We start from the raw sequence: 16,346 nt of genomic DNA, 5'->3' as shown, positions 1-16,346 counted from the left end.
TTTTTAAATTGATTTGAATTAATCCGTAATCCTAATTAATCTATAAAACTTGAGATGTAGCTTTTTAGCATGGTCAATATTATAGTTGGTTTTAATAACTATATTATATTTGTTAATAAATAACTTGATTGACATCTTTAACTCTTATATTTTAAAAGCCAGAGCCAAACCAATCATAGCCATGCTGAAAACAATTAAAAACTATTAATGAGAAGATTTACGCAAAAGAATGATGATATGATGCTATACATTTCAAGGAATTATACTAAAAACTAAAAGACATGAGGTGAACACGTAACCTAGCACCTCCAATGCTATTTATTTTAAAAAAAAATTCTAACTTTTTTTTTTCAACCAAGACTTTCTACATCTTAATTAATAAATATTAGGCTTGAAATTATGATAAACATTTAACACTTAGAGATTAAGAACTAAACTATAAAAAATATCCCTCACATGTTTTTTTTTTAAAATTTTTTAACTTTTATTTTTCAGTCAAACCCTTTTATAGCCTAATTAAAAGACATTAGACTTGGAATTATGATAAACATACAACATTTAGTGATAGGGGATGAAAATATAAAACATGAAGGAAATTTATGGTTAACCCCAAATTAGTAATAATATTTATTTTGATTTAAAAATTTATTTTATTTATTTTTCAACCCCTTAAGTTAAAGAAAAGAGGGAGAAACTCACTAAAAAATAGCATAGTTTTTGGTTCGCCACAATTTGAACACTAAAAAGGGACAATATTGGTGTTAGTTGATTTATTTTCTTGAGAGTATTTCAATGAATATAGTTTTTCCCTTTAAACATTGTAGGAAAAATAGATTGGGTTTCTTTGAATCTAAATTATTATTTTTTTAATATCAAACCATGCTTTCTATAGATTGTTTGTGAATCTATCAAGTTGATAAGTTCACTTAAAGAAAACTCTGATTTAATTTTAAACTAGAGCCAAACAAAAAGTGAAGTCTAGAGATTTTAAGATTGATTTATTAAATAAAGTTTAATAATAATATCAAATAATTTATCATGACTTACCTATTTTTTGTTATATTCAATTTTGTTTTTTTATATATAGCCTATAGGGTAGCACTTCCTATAAACTAGTGTATATATGAAGAATTTTGAAGAATTCAGAAAAGTAAAAAAAAGGTGACAAGGTGTATAGTAGTTCTTAGTGTAAACAACAAATTTAAAGTTACATATTGTAATAAAAGCACAACAATGGTTAATTTGCAAAGTTATCATGACTAACATATTTTTTGTTATGTTCAATTATTTTTATTCAACCCACAGGGTAGCACGTCCTATAAACTAGTATATATCCAAAGAATTTTGAAGAATTTAGAAAAGTAAAAAAAGTAATGACAAGGTGTATTGTAGTTCTTGGTGCAAACAATAAATTTAAAGTTACATATTGTAATAAAAACACAACAGTGGTTAATTTGCATAGTTACTATGAATTTGGTTTTCATCATTTAGATGCGTTTGAAATTATGCTGATGACAACTCAAAATACTTTTTATTTAAAAATATATCAATATATATTTTTTTATTTTTTAAAAATTATTTTTAATATCAATACATTAAAATGATTTGAAATCATAATTTTTTTATTTTAAACAAAAAAAATTAAAATTTAAGAAAACAGTGTTGCCAAGCACACCCAAAATTTACCTCCTAGTATTTTGTTTCCACTATTATTAATTTGACTTCAGGAATTCTGATAGTTTGAATCGTTATTCCAATCTCTATTTGTATTAAAATCTAGACAAGTAATTGTATGGCGCATCTTACAGAGAGGATGATTAATCATAACATTATCAATTTAGGTTTCAACAATTCAGAGGTCGACCCTCAAGTGGAGTCTACCAATTTGCTCAATCTTTAGCTTGATAACTCTTAAATCTGTATCCATCGAATTCAATCGTTAAATATTGAGATTCAAATATGCCTCGGGAATCGTGAGGTCCAGGCATGTTGTGTATGGATCTTAATCAAGGTTAATACAAACTAGGCCATGCATGGGAGTCTCTGAATGGAGATGAATATCTTTACATGGCAACTCAGATCTGCAGATATTAAGATTACAATCGAACTCGGATTCTTTGCAATTCATTATCTATTTTAGATTCTTTGCCAACTGATTCTAAAGAAATTAAAGAATCCAACTCGAATTTGAACTAATAACTTTGAGATCTCCAACGTTGGTGTTCTTTAAAACATATAACTTGGATTCTATGAATTTAGCCTTAATAAGCTTATTTCAAAACCTGTAGATTTTAGTCAAATCCAATTATGATTGAGGCCTAATCAATACACCATAAATTTCCATCCAATCTGACATAGACTAGTCCAAGTCCAAAATCAGATTTGGGTATATAACACCTCCATTTTTTTCTATATGTAAACTTACTGTTTCGAGTTTTGAGTTTCGAAGTATTGAAGTGGTAACTTTCTTTCTTTAGTGTAAACTAGATCAATGGTCGGGTGCTAGATCGAATGAATAAAATCCTTTTATGTTAAAAAAAAGAAAATGATTAGCTGATGTAAGCATATTCTAAAAAAAAAAAGTGATTCCAATTATAAATTTGATTGAGTTAAATAAGACAGTATTATCTAATCTAATCAAATGATAAAAAAAAAAGTAATAATAATAAATAAACCGAATCAAATAAAAAAAATTATGCAAACTTGAAAGAAAACATCAACAAAAAAAATATAACAGAGCTCAATTCCAAGCCAACACAACATAAAATATTATAATTGAAGAGAAAAATAAAAGGTGATCAAAATCAATCCAAGCAAGCATGCAAAATCTACAAATTGGTTTATTAGATTAAAAATACAACAGAGCTCAATTCCAAACCAACCCAACAACAAGCATGTAAAATCTACAAATTGGTTTATTAGATTAAGATAAGCGAAGAAAAAGCAAATAAGAAAAAAAAAAGATAATGGAGCCCAATTTCAAATAAATCTAATGTAAAATTATAAAATCAATTTAAATAACGGACAAACCAAATCTCATGATTTAGATAATATGAATGAGATAACCTGATACAAGACAAACTTGAAAAAATCACAACAAACTTGAAAAAATCACAACGCTTAATTCTAAAGCAACTCCATGTTGAATGACAATATCAAGAAAATATTAAATTAAAAAAGTAGTGACCTAAAAAAAATTAAATCAACTTAAATTAACTTATCAAACTTGTGGTTTCAGTAATGAGATAAGAATAACTGAATTTAAAAGAAATCGAATAGAATCATGAGACCCAATACCAATTTTTTTTAAAAAAACAACAACTTGGAAGGATAAAAATAAGAAAAAAAATCAATATAAAAAATTTAACCTTAATATTAAAAAATGATGTTAACCTAGGTTAAGTTTTAAAATCTACAACTTAAATCATGAAACCGAGATTATCATTATCAAGAAAAAACACATAGCACAATTCTTAACCAACTTCGTGTTGAAGGATAAAATTAAAAAAAATATGTTTAGAAAATAATCTAAAAAAATAGCATTTAAAGGAATGAAAACCAAATTAAAAATAAAAACAAATAAGAAAAGATTTGATATTTTGTTTATTGAAGAATGTAATTGAAAAAAAAAACTTAATTTCACAAAAAGATCAAAAACTAATAATATGGATTAAAAAATGAGGATCAAATTTTAAAAATAAAATAAAGGACAACCTGCAATTTATTTATTAAATAATGAAATTGAAAACAATTTTAAATTAAAAAAACCTAAACAAAAACTTAGTAAATAGAAGGAGGAACAAATTCAAAATGACAATAAAATGAGAGGAAAGCTATGAAATCTAGAATAGTTAGCCTGAAATTCAAGAAAAAGAAAGAGAAAAGAGGAAAAGATAAAAAAATAACATTAATGACATACTGTAAGAAATGAGCATACACGTATTACTTTTTCAAGAAGAGAATGCTAAGCTATATCGATTGCCATCATATAAAAGCGAGTTTGGCCATTGAAGTAGGTTGCATGCACCCCAAGAATATTGTGGCCTTCCTTACTCTTTGGCACATGCATTTTAACCCTTGAAAGTAATGAAATCTAGAATGGTTAGCCTAAAAATCAAGAAGAAGAGATAGAAAAGAGAGAAAGAAGAAAGAAAATAACATTAATAACATACTATCGGGAATGAGCATACACATGTTGCTTCTTCAAGAAGAGAATACTAAACTGTATTAATTGCCATCATGTAAAGGCGAGTTTGGCCATTGAAATAGATTGTATGCATTGTAAAAGCGTTATGGCCTCCCCCACTCTCTAGCACATGTATTTTAACCGTGCATGTTAACTTTAGTTCCCTTGTATTTGTTTCATAATTAGATTTGATCTCTTAAGCTCTAATTACTTTAAATCAATATAATGTAATCATATTTTGACAAATTAAACATCAATTGAGTACCATAACTTTTCTTTTAAGTTGCAAGACCCCTATATCTAAGCAAGAAGAATAAACTATCAACTCAATTTGAAAGAGTGTGTGTATAAAGAAAAAAGAAAAACAATTAAAATTGTAAATTAGTCCTTAATGGGATAAAATTAAAGGTGCTCAAAAGTTTTCTTTAATTGCTCTAAATCAATAAAATTAAATATTAATTTACAAAATCAAGCATTAATAAAGAATTGAATATTTTTTCAACACCTCAAATTCTCTTATTCATAAATATATTAAACAACCCACAAAGTTTAAATTCAAAGAATATGGCGTGATGGTAAAAGGTTTGAGATTTATATAATAAGTTTTAAGTTCAAATTAGGACATTTACTTCTTATAAGTGCCTGAAATAACTAAAATTTTATTTATTCATTTGAACCTATAAAATATTTTTTTTAGAAAATATGATTTCCTCGTATAAAAAAAAAAATAATGATGTTTTTTTTATTTAACTACGCGCTAATCCCAAAACCCTTTTGGGATTTGGTCTGGCCTGTGCATTATTCACTATTCTTTCCTCTTAATTCAAAAAATATGGCGTGATGATAAAAAGTTTAAGATTTATATAATAAATTTTGAGTTTAAATGAGGATATATACTTTTTATAAATGCCTGGAACAACTAAAATTTTAGTTACTCACTTAAACTTATAAAATATTCTTTTTAGAGGATTAGATTTTTTCATATAAAAAAAAAATAATGGTGTTTTTTTTATTTAACTACACACTAATCCCAAAACCCTTTTGGGATTTGGTGTGGCCTGTGCATTATTCACTATTCTTTCCCTAATCAAACCCAACAGGTGATATGGTTGCCTTATTTTCACTTGATGGTGAATTGTTTTCTTATAAAATAAAATTTGAAATGAAGTTTGTTTTCAAGGAAACATTGTAGCAGTTAAAAGTTAGAATTTTTTCTGTGCGGTCACACGCCCAAACCTTTAGGGAAGTGAGCCGGGGTCATTCAACAGCCTAAAACTCATTTGACCTCCCCTGATGAGAAAATAACCTTTTTCAATGATATTTAGTTAATTCATGGCACTTAGACTAAAAAATAATAAAATCTTCATACGGGAAAAGGATTAACAAGTTATTAACATTAATAATAAATCAATTTTTTATGCTTTAACTCACGACTGATCCTTTTATTCTAAAAAGAAAGGAAAAGAAAACTATTCTTCTAATTATTTGAGTGCATATCGTTGATAACAAACAGAATGGCATAAAATCAAGAACTCCTTCAAGTTTTATTATACTAGATTCTAATACTTCAGCTATCAAAACAACAAAGTCTCATAAATTTTTGACCGCATAACAGAGTACTCTAGGTTTCCTTCTGAAAGTCAAGACTTAGTCTTTGCTAAGAAGTTCTCCAAGTTTAAAGGAGACAAAAGCATCAAGACAAGCATACTTTATTTGTTGATAGTTAAGCTTCTTATGGTCCCATCGGCTCAATGTAATTTTAAGGGGTTTCTCCAGCTCTTTCTTCAAAAATCTAAGCACCAAACGCTTTAATCCAAACTTCCTGAAATCTTCCTCGCCGCCATGTTTTGATGCAGCCCAATACGCAACGTCCCTGCAATGGCCTACATTCAGTCCATAATCATTCATGAGTTTATGCGCATCGTTCCTCACCTCTTTGCCAACGAAAGTATATTTCTCGTTGCCAAGAAAATCAATCAGTGATCGAGGAAAATAGTCTGCATGACAAAGTTGGAAAATAAGACATCTTCGACCGACACAAAGCTGTAAGATGGCAATCTTTTGGTAATCGCCGGGATGAGCAGGCAGGAACCACTCGGTGTCAAGGCCAATAATAAGCTTACTCAATTTGCTTTGATAGATAGACATTATCTGGTCGACCCATCTATCCACAACAGAGGCTGATTTTGTGACAGTCGTAAAAATACGATCACCATAGTATTCAACATCACATCGAGAGCACGCCATTGCTAGAATAAGCTTATGATAATTATTAAAGGACTCAAAAATCAAGAAGAGTTTTCACTATCATCAAAGAGAGCGGACAGCTGAGAGAGAGAGAGAGCGCTTCAGACTTTGATTATCATTATATATAGAGAGGCGGAGGCCATGTAAAGTCCAACACGTAAGGGTTCCTTTTCCTCCAAGGATTAGGATTTGTTTTGTTTTTTGTTTTGTATAGGAAAGTTCTTAAAATCCTTATCACTTACGGGTGGAGTTTTAATGGAACTAAAGGAGTAAAAAATCTGCTGCTCCAAGATTAATCAACTATCAATTCTTCAAGAAAGAGCTGGATACATGCTTTGTGCTCCACCCAAACCATAGTTGCGCTATTACCAATACCATTCCTTAATTAAAATAATGTGATCAGTAAGATGCATCTTACAGCGCCTATGGAAAATGCTTCCCCAGCAAAACTTCTATTAGATCCACAAGATTGTATTTGAGCAATTTAACAAAATAAGGGGGCAATGAGAAACTAGAAAAGGGGCCCGAAAGCCTTGATGATGAAATGGACAATTTAATCTCAGCTATCTCTACAGTTAACCTTCTTCAGAACTAGGCTAGTTGAAAAGCTTTTGCAGGCAGATTTGCAATTCTTTGAGACCCACCCAGATCAATTAATGAAACAATAATGTATTTTAAAGACTAAACGCAGGGTGAGAAATATCACCTCAGAAAAACTGCAACCCTTTCTCAGATTTGATGCACCACAAGAGAGTTTCACAATATTCCACGTCCCAGGATGGAATGATGTTAGCAACAAGGCTTTCAGAATTCCACCGGACCTACATGACTTGAGAGTGATCACAGCTATCGACAAATGAATTTCAAATTCAGCCCGTGGTGTATATATGCTCATAGTTTTAGCAGTGTCTAGGATTTTCTGCAACTTCTATTAAACTAAATTTTCTTCCTTCCACTTACACAGGCCCAACCATCCATCTCTGACACTGATATATCTTCCAAGAGCATTGAATACCGATCAACAATACATGAGCACTGCATAGAAGACATAATCAAACTAAATCAGGTCACACACATCTCTGACTAACATGCAATTAAATAGTCAACCACCTGAAGATCCCCAATACATGGGATACATGGATGTCAGTTCCTGTTATCTCCAAGGGATCTCACTTATCTGCAAATGGGAAGAATGACTATGCCAGCTTCCACCAATGTGATCTTTTACTTTGTGTTTATAGGAGAGGTGAAGACAAGTTTTAGTCACTGGTGTATTTTTAAGAATAGGATTACCATAAGACTGAAAACGACTGTATCTAGCCACTCTGAATCATACCTGCTCGGATATAATACCAGAAATGCCGACAACTGCCCGAGGTTTAGCATAAGAAACAATATGATCTGCCAAATCCAAGAGAGGATTCAAGAGAATATTAGCAATGACCACATCATATTTCTCTGTTCCAGAGATGACTCCCGATGTGTAACAACTCTGATCTTTCACCATTTCATCTTCTCTTCCATCCAAGGAGGAGCAGGTTTTTCCAGGAACTAGGTGCAATTGCATTGTCTCAGGTCCTATACTGTTCAGAGTGGCATTATGACGTGCAGACATGATTGCATGAGGATCTATATCAAATCCAACTGATAAAGCAGCACCAAACTGCATTCCCAGTCATAATGACAAATCAGAAATAAAGAATCAGTTGGTATTGTAAATGATTTGTAACTAGAATGTCATGTTAGAATGTTTACTGTAAAAACAAATAGATAAAAATTCATAATGCCAAATTCTCATATCCAACATAATAATTAAAAAAAATCCAAGAAACAGGGAATGAATGTTAAGAAATAGGAAAGAGTGCTCATTGTTCTCATATGAGTGGTGATGGCACCGCACCACTCATGACTGATCCATGCATTTGTAGCAAACAAGAGAAAATTAAACAAATTATCCAGGATATAGTTTGAGTGATGGCTGCTCCACATATAAGCATAACAAACTTAAGGTCGAACAACCTTTTGCAATTAGAAATTCGTTTGCTAGTTGTTATTTCAGTTGCATGGATACTTCCGCCAATTAGATGCATGGAATGAACCTCACAAATTTAATTGAAAGAATTTTTCCCCCCTTCAATCAGATACATGCTGATCCTATGAGAACACCACCTTGGTGGAACCAAAGCTGGTTATGACCTTTTTTTCTCTTTTAAATTGCAAGAGAGACACTATATGAGGCTACCCTACTGAAAATCTGCCATAGCTTTGTGATCTAATTGGTTGCACTTATGCTTGATACAGCCTAATATTCTTAAGACCAGACCTGGTATCTCAAATCTCTCATTAGTGTCTTTAATAGACGAGGTTCCAATTCATTTCATAATCAAGGACTAAAACATAAAATGAATTTTATTACCTTCAGTGCTGCAATTGCAAGAACTCCAGAACCTGTGCCATAATCCAAGAAAAGTTCTTCTCCCTTTATTAACTTTTTTAGTAGCAACAGACATAACTTAGTAGTAGGGTGCTCCCCGGTTCCAAAAGCTAATTGAGGATTCAGGATTATATTTGTTGCTTGAACATCCTGTTGGAAGAAAGCAAACATTTTATATCCATTCCATTACTACCAGTACAACTTTCTCTTTTTGCATAGTGAAAATCAGATTTGCAGGACGGGTAAACATGGAAAAAATTATTTGTGCAGCAACTTGAACTTTAATATGTAGCCATCTGACGAGTCTCCTAAAATGGCAGCAAAAATTTCAAGTAGAATGCAACTAAATACTCAACACTTGAAGATTGAGTGCATGACACATGCATGAATCTTATTTTGGGTTCCATAGAAGCTTGGGTAAATGAGATGCCTATATATGGCAAATAATGACTCAAGTAAAACCTGCAAAGAAGATAATTTGGTATAATCATACAGGGGGAGATCTCCACTCGGGCACAATCCAAAGTCCTTCAGTTACTTCAAGTGGATGAAATGATTCCTGTAACGGACAAAAAATGATTTATTTATTACATTGCCACTGAAATACAGCAAACAGGTAAGAGTTTATCAGCACAGGTCAATATCTTTGCTTCATTGGGAACAATAAGAGCAATACATGCAATATTTTCACATAAATCCTGACAAGTTCAGGTGATTAACTGATTGTGAGAAGTTCAACATAAATCATGTTTCGTCAGGGGGGCGTGAAGGTAAGGTATGCTCCAGCAAAATATAAAGCCATTGACAAAAGCTGCAGGCACATATGCAGAGAGAGTGAAAATATATTGCCAGAAACCATCTCATTATAGGTCCTCGAATAGGATCAGGGACTTTCCTTTAATCACCCATAAAAGGCATCTTTTATTCGGCACCATTACAACTTCGTGGACTCCACAAAGATTGAGTTGGTGAAGATTAAATATAGAAAATTCTTTTCTAACCCAACAAAGTAGGAGATGGAGAACTATATAGATACCAATCATTTGTTAAGTTTGTTTTTCTTTATTGCACTTGCAAGTTGAGGCAAATCAGGAAAGGTTGAATTCAATCGAGTTATTTTGCTTATGATCTCAAGGAAGCTAAAAAAGGCTGCTCTGTTCCATCAAGAGCCATTTGTGTCTTTTGGTCCTTGTAGCTACTGACTTTGGAGAAGAGATATTAATGTTGCTAACTCATTTCTTAGACAGAGTACTTGATAAGAATCTTCATTGATTCAGTGCAAGTGCAGGGCTGTCATCCTAAATCCAATCAGAAAACTTCTTAGTTGGAAAAAAACAATCAAGAAAGAGAGAAGCTTTCACATTAACCATTTACTTTAGAATTCCAAAAAAGAGAAAGAAGACAAAGAAGCAACATGAGAAATGCCAATTGAATGATCTAGAAAAACAAGAACTATTTACAGCTGGGAGAGAGAAGAAAAGAAAAGAAAAGAAAATCAACCTGAGTTTTCCGAACCCATTCATATTGATCCCCAAGATTAACCTCATAAGGGGGTGTCTCTTTCAAGCCAATGGAATTGGCTGCTTGTGAAAGGCACATGTCCACATCCTCACATTCAGGAAATATGGAATCAATGCAGACCTACATAATAAAAGAATAATTTATAAGGCAAGATTTTGGGTTTCTTTATGCCATTCTCGTCCTTCTCTAATAACATTTTGTAGACAGTGGACCAATAATCATTCGCACTTGAATTGAAGAATAAGGAATGGGAAAAAGCCAACCAAATACGCAATACATTATCATAAGGCTCAAGAAATCTCCAAGGAAGCATGTCTATACCAGGAAATTAAGATTAAGCTTTATCGTCACCAAAAGGTCAATCTACTTCCTTGAACATCGTGTTATTATCAGATTGGATTGGACATAAAATGGGGAGATATAAATCAAATCATTTCCCTTGATTTTAACCCAGATCTTTTTATAAACTCTTATTCTTTTATCCTCCCTTTATCACTGCAATCGCCCTTGCTCATGCAGCATTTAAAGGTTTAAATGGCACTTATCCAAGCCATATTAAATAAATTACCCTTTCACAACTAGTGCTGTTCATTCTTATTTTAATGGTGTGAAAGTAGAGCATAAAAGGGAAAAGGTGAAACTTTCAAGAAAACAAAGATGATATATTCGCAGCAATAGCATCACATCAAGGAATAAATATATCATAAACTTAAAGGCTCACCTCATTAGAACCATCAAGGTCATCATCTTCATCCATACTTGTAGAACTGGCACCAAAACATAAAAGAGCCTCTGAAAGGCTATCCTGATGACATGAAAAATAGCCCTCTTAAATAAGTATTCAAATCTAAATCTTAAAACTAAAATGTCATTCAAAGTTTCTAACGTGCACAAATAACAACATTTCGTAAATGTAAAGAAGTAGTAACCAAGTTATGAAACAAAAGAACCCATGATAGAAAATGAAAGAAATAATCGAGGGATCATGCTTACAGCGACATGTTTGGGGCATCGAATCAGAACAGAAAGGTAAGAAGAGGATTCACTAGTTGTTGTTGTTGAGGGCGAGGCAGTGACTGAAGAAGAAGAAGAAGAAGAAGAAATGGGAGATTTTGAGAAGAGTGAAGACGAGCTGGGTTTCTTCCATCGATGTGGAAATTTGTAAACCGAGAGTGGAGGAGAAAGATATGATGGGCGGTGGTGGTGAACGAGAGTGTACGATAGGTGTTTGAAGAAATGACTCCTTGACATTTCTTGTCGTTGCTGTTAAACCAGGTTCGGTTAAGGCTAGAAAGCGAAAGTCGTCGGATGGCTGGCGCGGAGAGGTTTAAAACTTTAAATCCTTATTTAATATTTTTGCTCTCGAATAAATTCATCTGTTTTATAACTTTTATCATTTTGACTATTTTGTTCTTCACTTCACATTTACTTGTTATTTTAATTAAAATATTACGAATATTATCAACTCTAAATACTCTAAAGTTGGATTCTTCCATTTTTCTCAATAAATTAAATTAAAAAAAACAAGTCAAGGATAAAATCTTAAAAATATAAAAATGTTATTTGTGTTTAATAAAATAAATTAAAAAAACAAAAAAACATATGAATCATTAAATCAAAAAAGATTTTTTAATATTGGTTGGGTTTCTATTCATTTGCTTGAAATAAACAATAAAAAGGTGAAATCAAAGTATTCTTATGGAAAATACATTTGAACAAAGTATTTTAATTAAAACACAAGCTTTTTAATCAACAAACCTACTGCTAGGGATTTAATATATAATTTACATTAACACAACTAATTATATAATCACAGCACAAACCACGAAGAAAATATTTTCCGCCAACGAGTAGTATGCGCAATCAAATATTAATTAATGCTCAATTTATCCTGCATGTTTGCTCAAATTAAGCATATATAATTATTTAGTCTTTTAACTTTGTGACATGCCGCCGGTAGCGTGTCAAGTTGCATTATGGATGCTTTCTAGGTATCATGAATTTTCTAGTTGAAAAAAGATTGGTTCCGTGGAGAGCACGTAGCAACAACGCCACCGTCACCGGTATATTATATAAAGAGTAGTTCTAATATGGAGGGATGCAGCTAAACTACTTAGCTTTTAGTTTTGTTTTGGTTTTTTTTTTAATTATTAATTTAAATTTTATTTTTTAATAATCATTAATTTAATACTTATATAATTATTAAATTTAGAATTTGTATAATTAATTAAGATATATGCAAACTAATTTAGAAAACTGCATTATTAAAAAAATAATTTTATTGATTATTTGTTTTTACAGTTAATGTTTTAATTTTTTTAATATATTAATATTAAAAATAAATTTTAAAAAATAAAAAAAATATTATTTTAATATTTTTCAAATAAAAAATGCTTTAAAAGAATCCACAACTACTATTGTACCAAATACTACCTAAATTACAAGAAGAAGTGCACGATGGATGTTTCTTTTGATATCAAATTTGAATTGTAAGAAAGATTTGCTTTGCAACCTTAAAGAAAATAAAGAAAAATCTTCTGAAAAACACAAGAAAAGTATATATATTTCTGAGGTATAAAAATTCATTATCATTTTACCAAAAGTGGAGTCATGCTTGAATCCTTTTTAAACAATAGAAGAAGGAAACAAAATCCCAAAACCCAACAAAATAACAGCGATCTTCTTCTTTGGCTCTACCAGATTATGGTTTTCTCTTCTAACCCTTTATCTCTAAGCGTTCCAGACCCCACTTTCGACACATGGCTGCGCGACTCCGGCTACCTCGAAATTCTCGACCAACATTCCTCCTCCTCCTCCGCCGCTCCCTTCTCAACCACCTCGACAACCACCACCACAACAACAGCCACTGGCCTTTTCATTTCATTCTTTTCCCATGCTCTAACACTCCTTTCTCTCTTCACTCTCAATCCCTTTTCTAAACTCACCACTGATGACTTCTCGGGTCCAACCCCTTCTTGGACCCGGTCGTTTTTCGCGGACCACGGGTCCTACTCGTTTCCGTCCGGGTTTGGACAGGCTAGGCTCCGGGTTAATGAGAATGTTAAACGTTATGCAAGAAACTATGCCTCTCTTTTCGTTCTCTTCTTCGTTTGTTCTTTGTAAGTGTTTCCTGTGTTTCTTTACGTTTGTCTGTTGTGTGTTTTCGTTTTGGGTTGTTTTCTCTGGTTTTGTTTCTGAAAAGATCAGAAAGATTGATTTTTTTTTTTTGTGTGTGGGTGCGCTTGGTTGCTGGGAAATTTTGAGGGGAGTGAAAAGAAAAGGGACATTGTGATTTTTTTGGTTTTGGTTTTGATTTTTATGTCAGTGTTTTGTGTTTCAAGTATGTAAATTGTGTTGCTTGTAGACTACTATAGCATTGCTTAAGGTTTAAATTATATGTATTTTTGGCTTATATTAGGACTGTAGGCAGATGATAATTATCTAAATCCGGCCTAATGATAGTTTGATATTTTAACAATGTTTTTGAGTTGAAGTTTTTGTTTGATGTTCCTATGGACGTCTAGTGATTTATTGAGTTGCTATAGAAATTCGAATGCTTTAGAAATCGTTCTTCAGTAGGTATGGAAGACAAACATTGAACCCGAATCATCAACGATCCGACCTTCATGTGGTTGTGTTTTTCAAAGGATAATGAGAGGGATTGTTATGACATAAGTAATATTCTTACGATTGTTATTAAGGGTTTCATTTTCTCATCTGTAATTAACTCTTTATATGTCTTTGGGGTTGCAGGTATCAAATGCCCCTTGCTCTGATTGGAATGATATCAAGTTTGGCACTTTGGGATATTTTCAAGTTCTGTAGTGGTAGGTGGGGATGGGATCGATACCCGGTGATTCGGCAAGTTATGGTCCGTGCAGCTCAATGTGGTAAGTGATCGAGTCTATTCCTTTAGATATCATATATCATTTTCTCTTGCGGAAAACATGCCTTCTCTGTAGCTAAAAGAAATGATTGGTGCTTTCAAGAATATTAGGGATATAGCAGACTGTTCTGAGAAAATCATGGCCACTAGAATTCAGTTTAATATGCCTCTTTCCTAAGCATTTGGTTTCAACTAAGAATGAACGAGGTCCTGCATTTAAGGTAGAATTGGGGCCAATGCTGTCATGACTGAATGATTGTGAAGCTAATTGGAAATAGAGTGCTCTTTCAGTTCAATCCCTTGTTTGTACCTCAAAAACAACTGGTAGATTTGGACAGGTTCAAATCCTTTAAACATTATGTTTTCTAAGTACTTCACCTTTTATGAACCTCCCATGTGCACATTCCTATTTGACCATTCGATTCTTTGTTTTTTTTTTTTCTTCTTCTTCCGTAACAATTCTAAGCACATAAACGAGTATAGCTAGGAAAAATTGAAGGATAATGAAAATTATTTTCTGCACCTGGCTTCATCTTATCATCTTGTTATTGCAGTTACTGCAGTTATTCTGTTATGTTTAAACGTTCAAATGGCTCTGTTTTGTGCACTTGGTGTTAGTTATACAGGTAAAAATTAGATGTTATTTTTCTCCTTTTTTCCATTCATTTTTCTTCTTCTTCTTGTGTGATGAGGGAAACCCTACCTTCTCATCCAGTAATTTTCCTCATCCTATCAGTTATGATCATGCATGCTGCATTTCGAAAGCTGACTCCTGCAAGGCAACCTGCTCACAGTAGATGAAGTAGAAAAGAGGCATCAATTTTGATATCTTCCGATTTGTTTTTGGTATGAAAAACCTGCTCGTCTACAAGATGGTCTGGGGCAAGTCTTTTGTTCATTGAAACATGAAGCATGATGTGATCATTCTGTTATTTTGCAGTCCCCCTAGTCATGTGAAGCAAGCAATGCCCAATTGCTGATATTTTTTATTCAGTTTTGATCTTAGACACACAGCTCTGTAAATTACGTAGCTTATCAAGTTTTCACCTATAAAAATAGTCATCAACAAAGATCTTCAAGCTCCGGCATCATGTGAGCTCTAGTAAAAAGAATTGTTGCTCTTTTTTTTTTTTTTGAAAAATAAGATATTCAACTGTGGAGATTGAAGCACAAGAATTATGTTTGGGAAGATCTCATTTTTACTGAAAAGTTTTTCTTATTAGGTCATCTTGTCTCTATTGCCGAAATGAATTTTTGCCAAACACAATAAAACTAGTTCACAAGGGCTTTCAAAGCTTTGCTTAGACATTCCTCGGAAAGGCCTGTAAGCTCATCTTTCATAGGTGCTCGTCAGTTTTTTAACGATTAAAATGGCTGCAATTTCATTCTTCTATACTTTATATACAGAGAAGGGAGAGGATAAAAGTTTTAGTAGGAATGAAATTGAAAAAATTCTAATTTTATAAATTCAAAAGAACATGGAATAAATATGAAGAAAAAACAAGTTTATCTTCACGGTTACCATTTTCTCTTAAATATTACAAATCTGCTCTCATTAATATTTCTTCAGTACTACAATTTTCTGGGCTATTTTTATTTTATAAAAATATGGATTATTGGGATCCATCCTGGTTCCCACATATATATTGAATCCAATCCAACCTCTTACGGAAACCTCTAGTTCCAGAAATGTGAAGGAGACCATTTGCATACATCGCATTGTCTAGTTGCTCAACTTACAAGTGCATTACGTGTACAGATAGATGCCATTACCACGCGAACAGCTCAAGAACAACGAAAGGAAAGAAAAGGGCAGCCCAAGTTCTTTTAATCATCCTTTTGAAATGCAAAGATCACTTTTAGAGTAGATGTTATCATTAACCACAGAATCTTACGTGCATGGGAGGGCCATAGATAAGCCTTAATGAAAGACTGGACATCACACACCCAGTGATGGAGTATGTACAGAGAGATCTATTCCAACTTGAGATTTGCGAATCCAAAGATCAGTGTCGATCAGGAAGAAAGGACTTGGTTAAAGAAGATAGCATCTCCATGAAGATGGTGAAGAT

At 32.4% G+C, this 16,346-nt stretch overlaps 3 protein-coding genes across 8 annotated transcripts; 1 reads left to right on the top strand and 2 right to left on the bottom strand.

Annotated features, from left to right (window-relative positions):
* Positions 1 to 5,789: 5,789 nt before the first annotated feature.
* Positions 5,790 to 6,530, bottom strand: LOC105129236 (Werner Syndrome-like exonuclease). Its single transcript, XM_011031216.1, has one exon. The coding sequence runs from the start codon at positions 6,431 to 6,433 to the stop codon at positions 5,834 to 5,836; it is 600 nt and encodes a 199-aa protein (XP_011029518.1). The 5' UTR covers positions 6,434 to 6,530; the 3' UTR covers positions 5,790 to 5,833.
* LOC105129237 (ribosomal protein L11 methyltransferase-like protein) lies at positions 5,986 to 11,739 on the bottom strand. 4 transcript variants are annotated; one of them, XR_843034.1, is made up of 8 exons: positions 11,382 to 11,739; positions 11,110 to 11,193; positions 10,368 to 10,508; positions 9,361 to 9,426; positions 8,850 to 9,017; positions 7,770 to 8,096; positions 7,140 to 7,468; positions 5,986 to 6,069 (listed from the first exon to the last, which is right to left on the bottom strand). XR_843034.1 is itself a non-coding variant. In XM_011031217.1 (7 exons), exons 1-7 carry the CDS (start codon positions 11,637 to 11,639, stop codon positions 7,370 to 7,372), a joined length of 1,143 nt encoding a protein of 380 aa, XP_011029519.1. In that variant the 5' UTR covers positions 11,640 to 11,739; the 3' UTR covers positions 6,860 to 7,369. The 4 variants fall into 4 exon arrangements, 2 of the variants coding, with proteins under 2 accessions (XP_011029519.1, XP_011029520.1); XR_843035.1 differs by having other exon boundaries at positions 6,009 to 6,059; XM_011031217.1 differs by lacking the exon at positions 5,986 to 6,069 and having other exon boundaries at positions 6,860 to 7,468.
* Positions 11,740 to 12,940: 1,201 nt separating this feature from the next.
* On the top strand, positions 12,941 to 15,496 carry LOC105129235 (PRA1 family protein H-like). 3 transcript variants are annotated; one of them, XM_011031214.1, is made up of 5 exons: positions 12,943 to 13,507; positions 14,142 to 14,278; positions 14,829 to 14,900; positions 15,011 to 15,120; positions 15,215 to 15,475. In XM_011031214.1, the coding sequence occupies exons 1-4, from the start codon at positions 12,999 to 13,001 to the stop codon at positions 15,073 to 15,075; spliced, it is 783 nt and encodes a 260-aa protein (XP_011029516.1). In that variant the 5' UTR covers positions 12,943 to 12,998; the 3' UTR covers positions 15,076 to 15,120; positions 15,215 to 15,475. The 3 variants fall into 3 exon arrangements, with proteins under 3 accessions (XP_011029517.1, XP_011029516.1, XP_011029515.1); XM_011031215.1 differs by lacking the exon at positions 15,011 to 15,120 and having other exon boundaries at positions 12,941 to 13,507; XM_011031213.1 differs by having other exon boundaries at positions 15,011 to 15,496.
* The last annotated feature ends 850 nt before the right edge of the window (positions 15,497 to 16,346 follow it).

The sequence above is a fragment of the Populus euphratica genome, unplaced genomic scaffold (assembly GCF_000495115.2).
Source record: "Populus euphratica unplaced genomic scaffold, PopEup_1.0 scaffold86.1, whole genome shotgun sequence".
In the NCBI taxonomy this organism is placed as follows: domain Eukaryota; kingdom Viridiplantae; phylum Streptophyta; class Magnoliopsida; order Malpighiales; family Salicaceae; genus Populus; species Populus euphratica.
The sequence above is the reverse complement of the archived record's forward strand: the minus strand, read 5'-3'. Positions and strand labels throughout refer to the sequence as shown.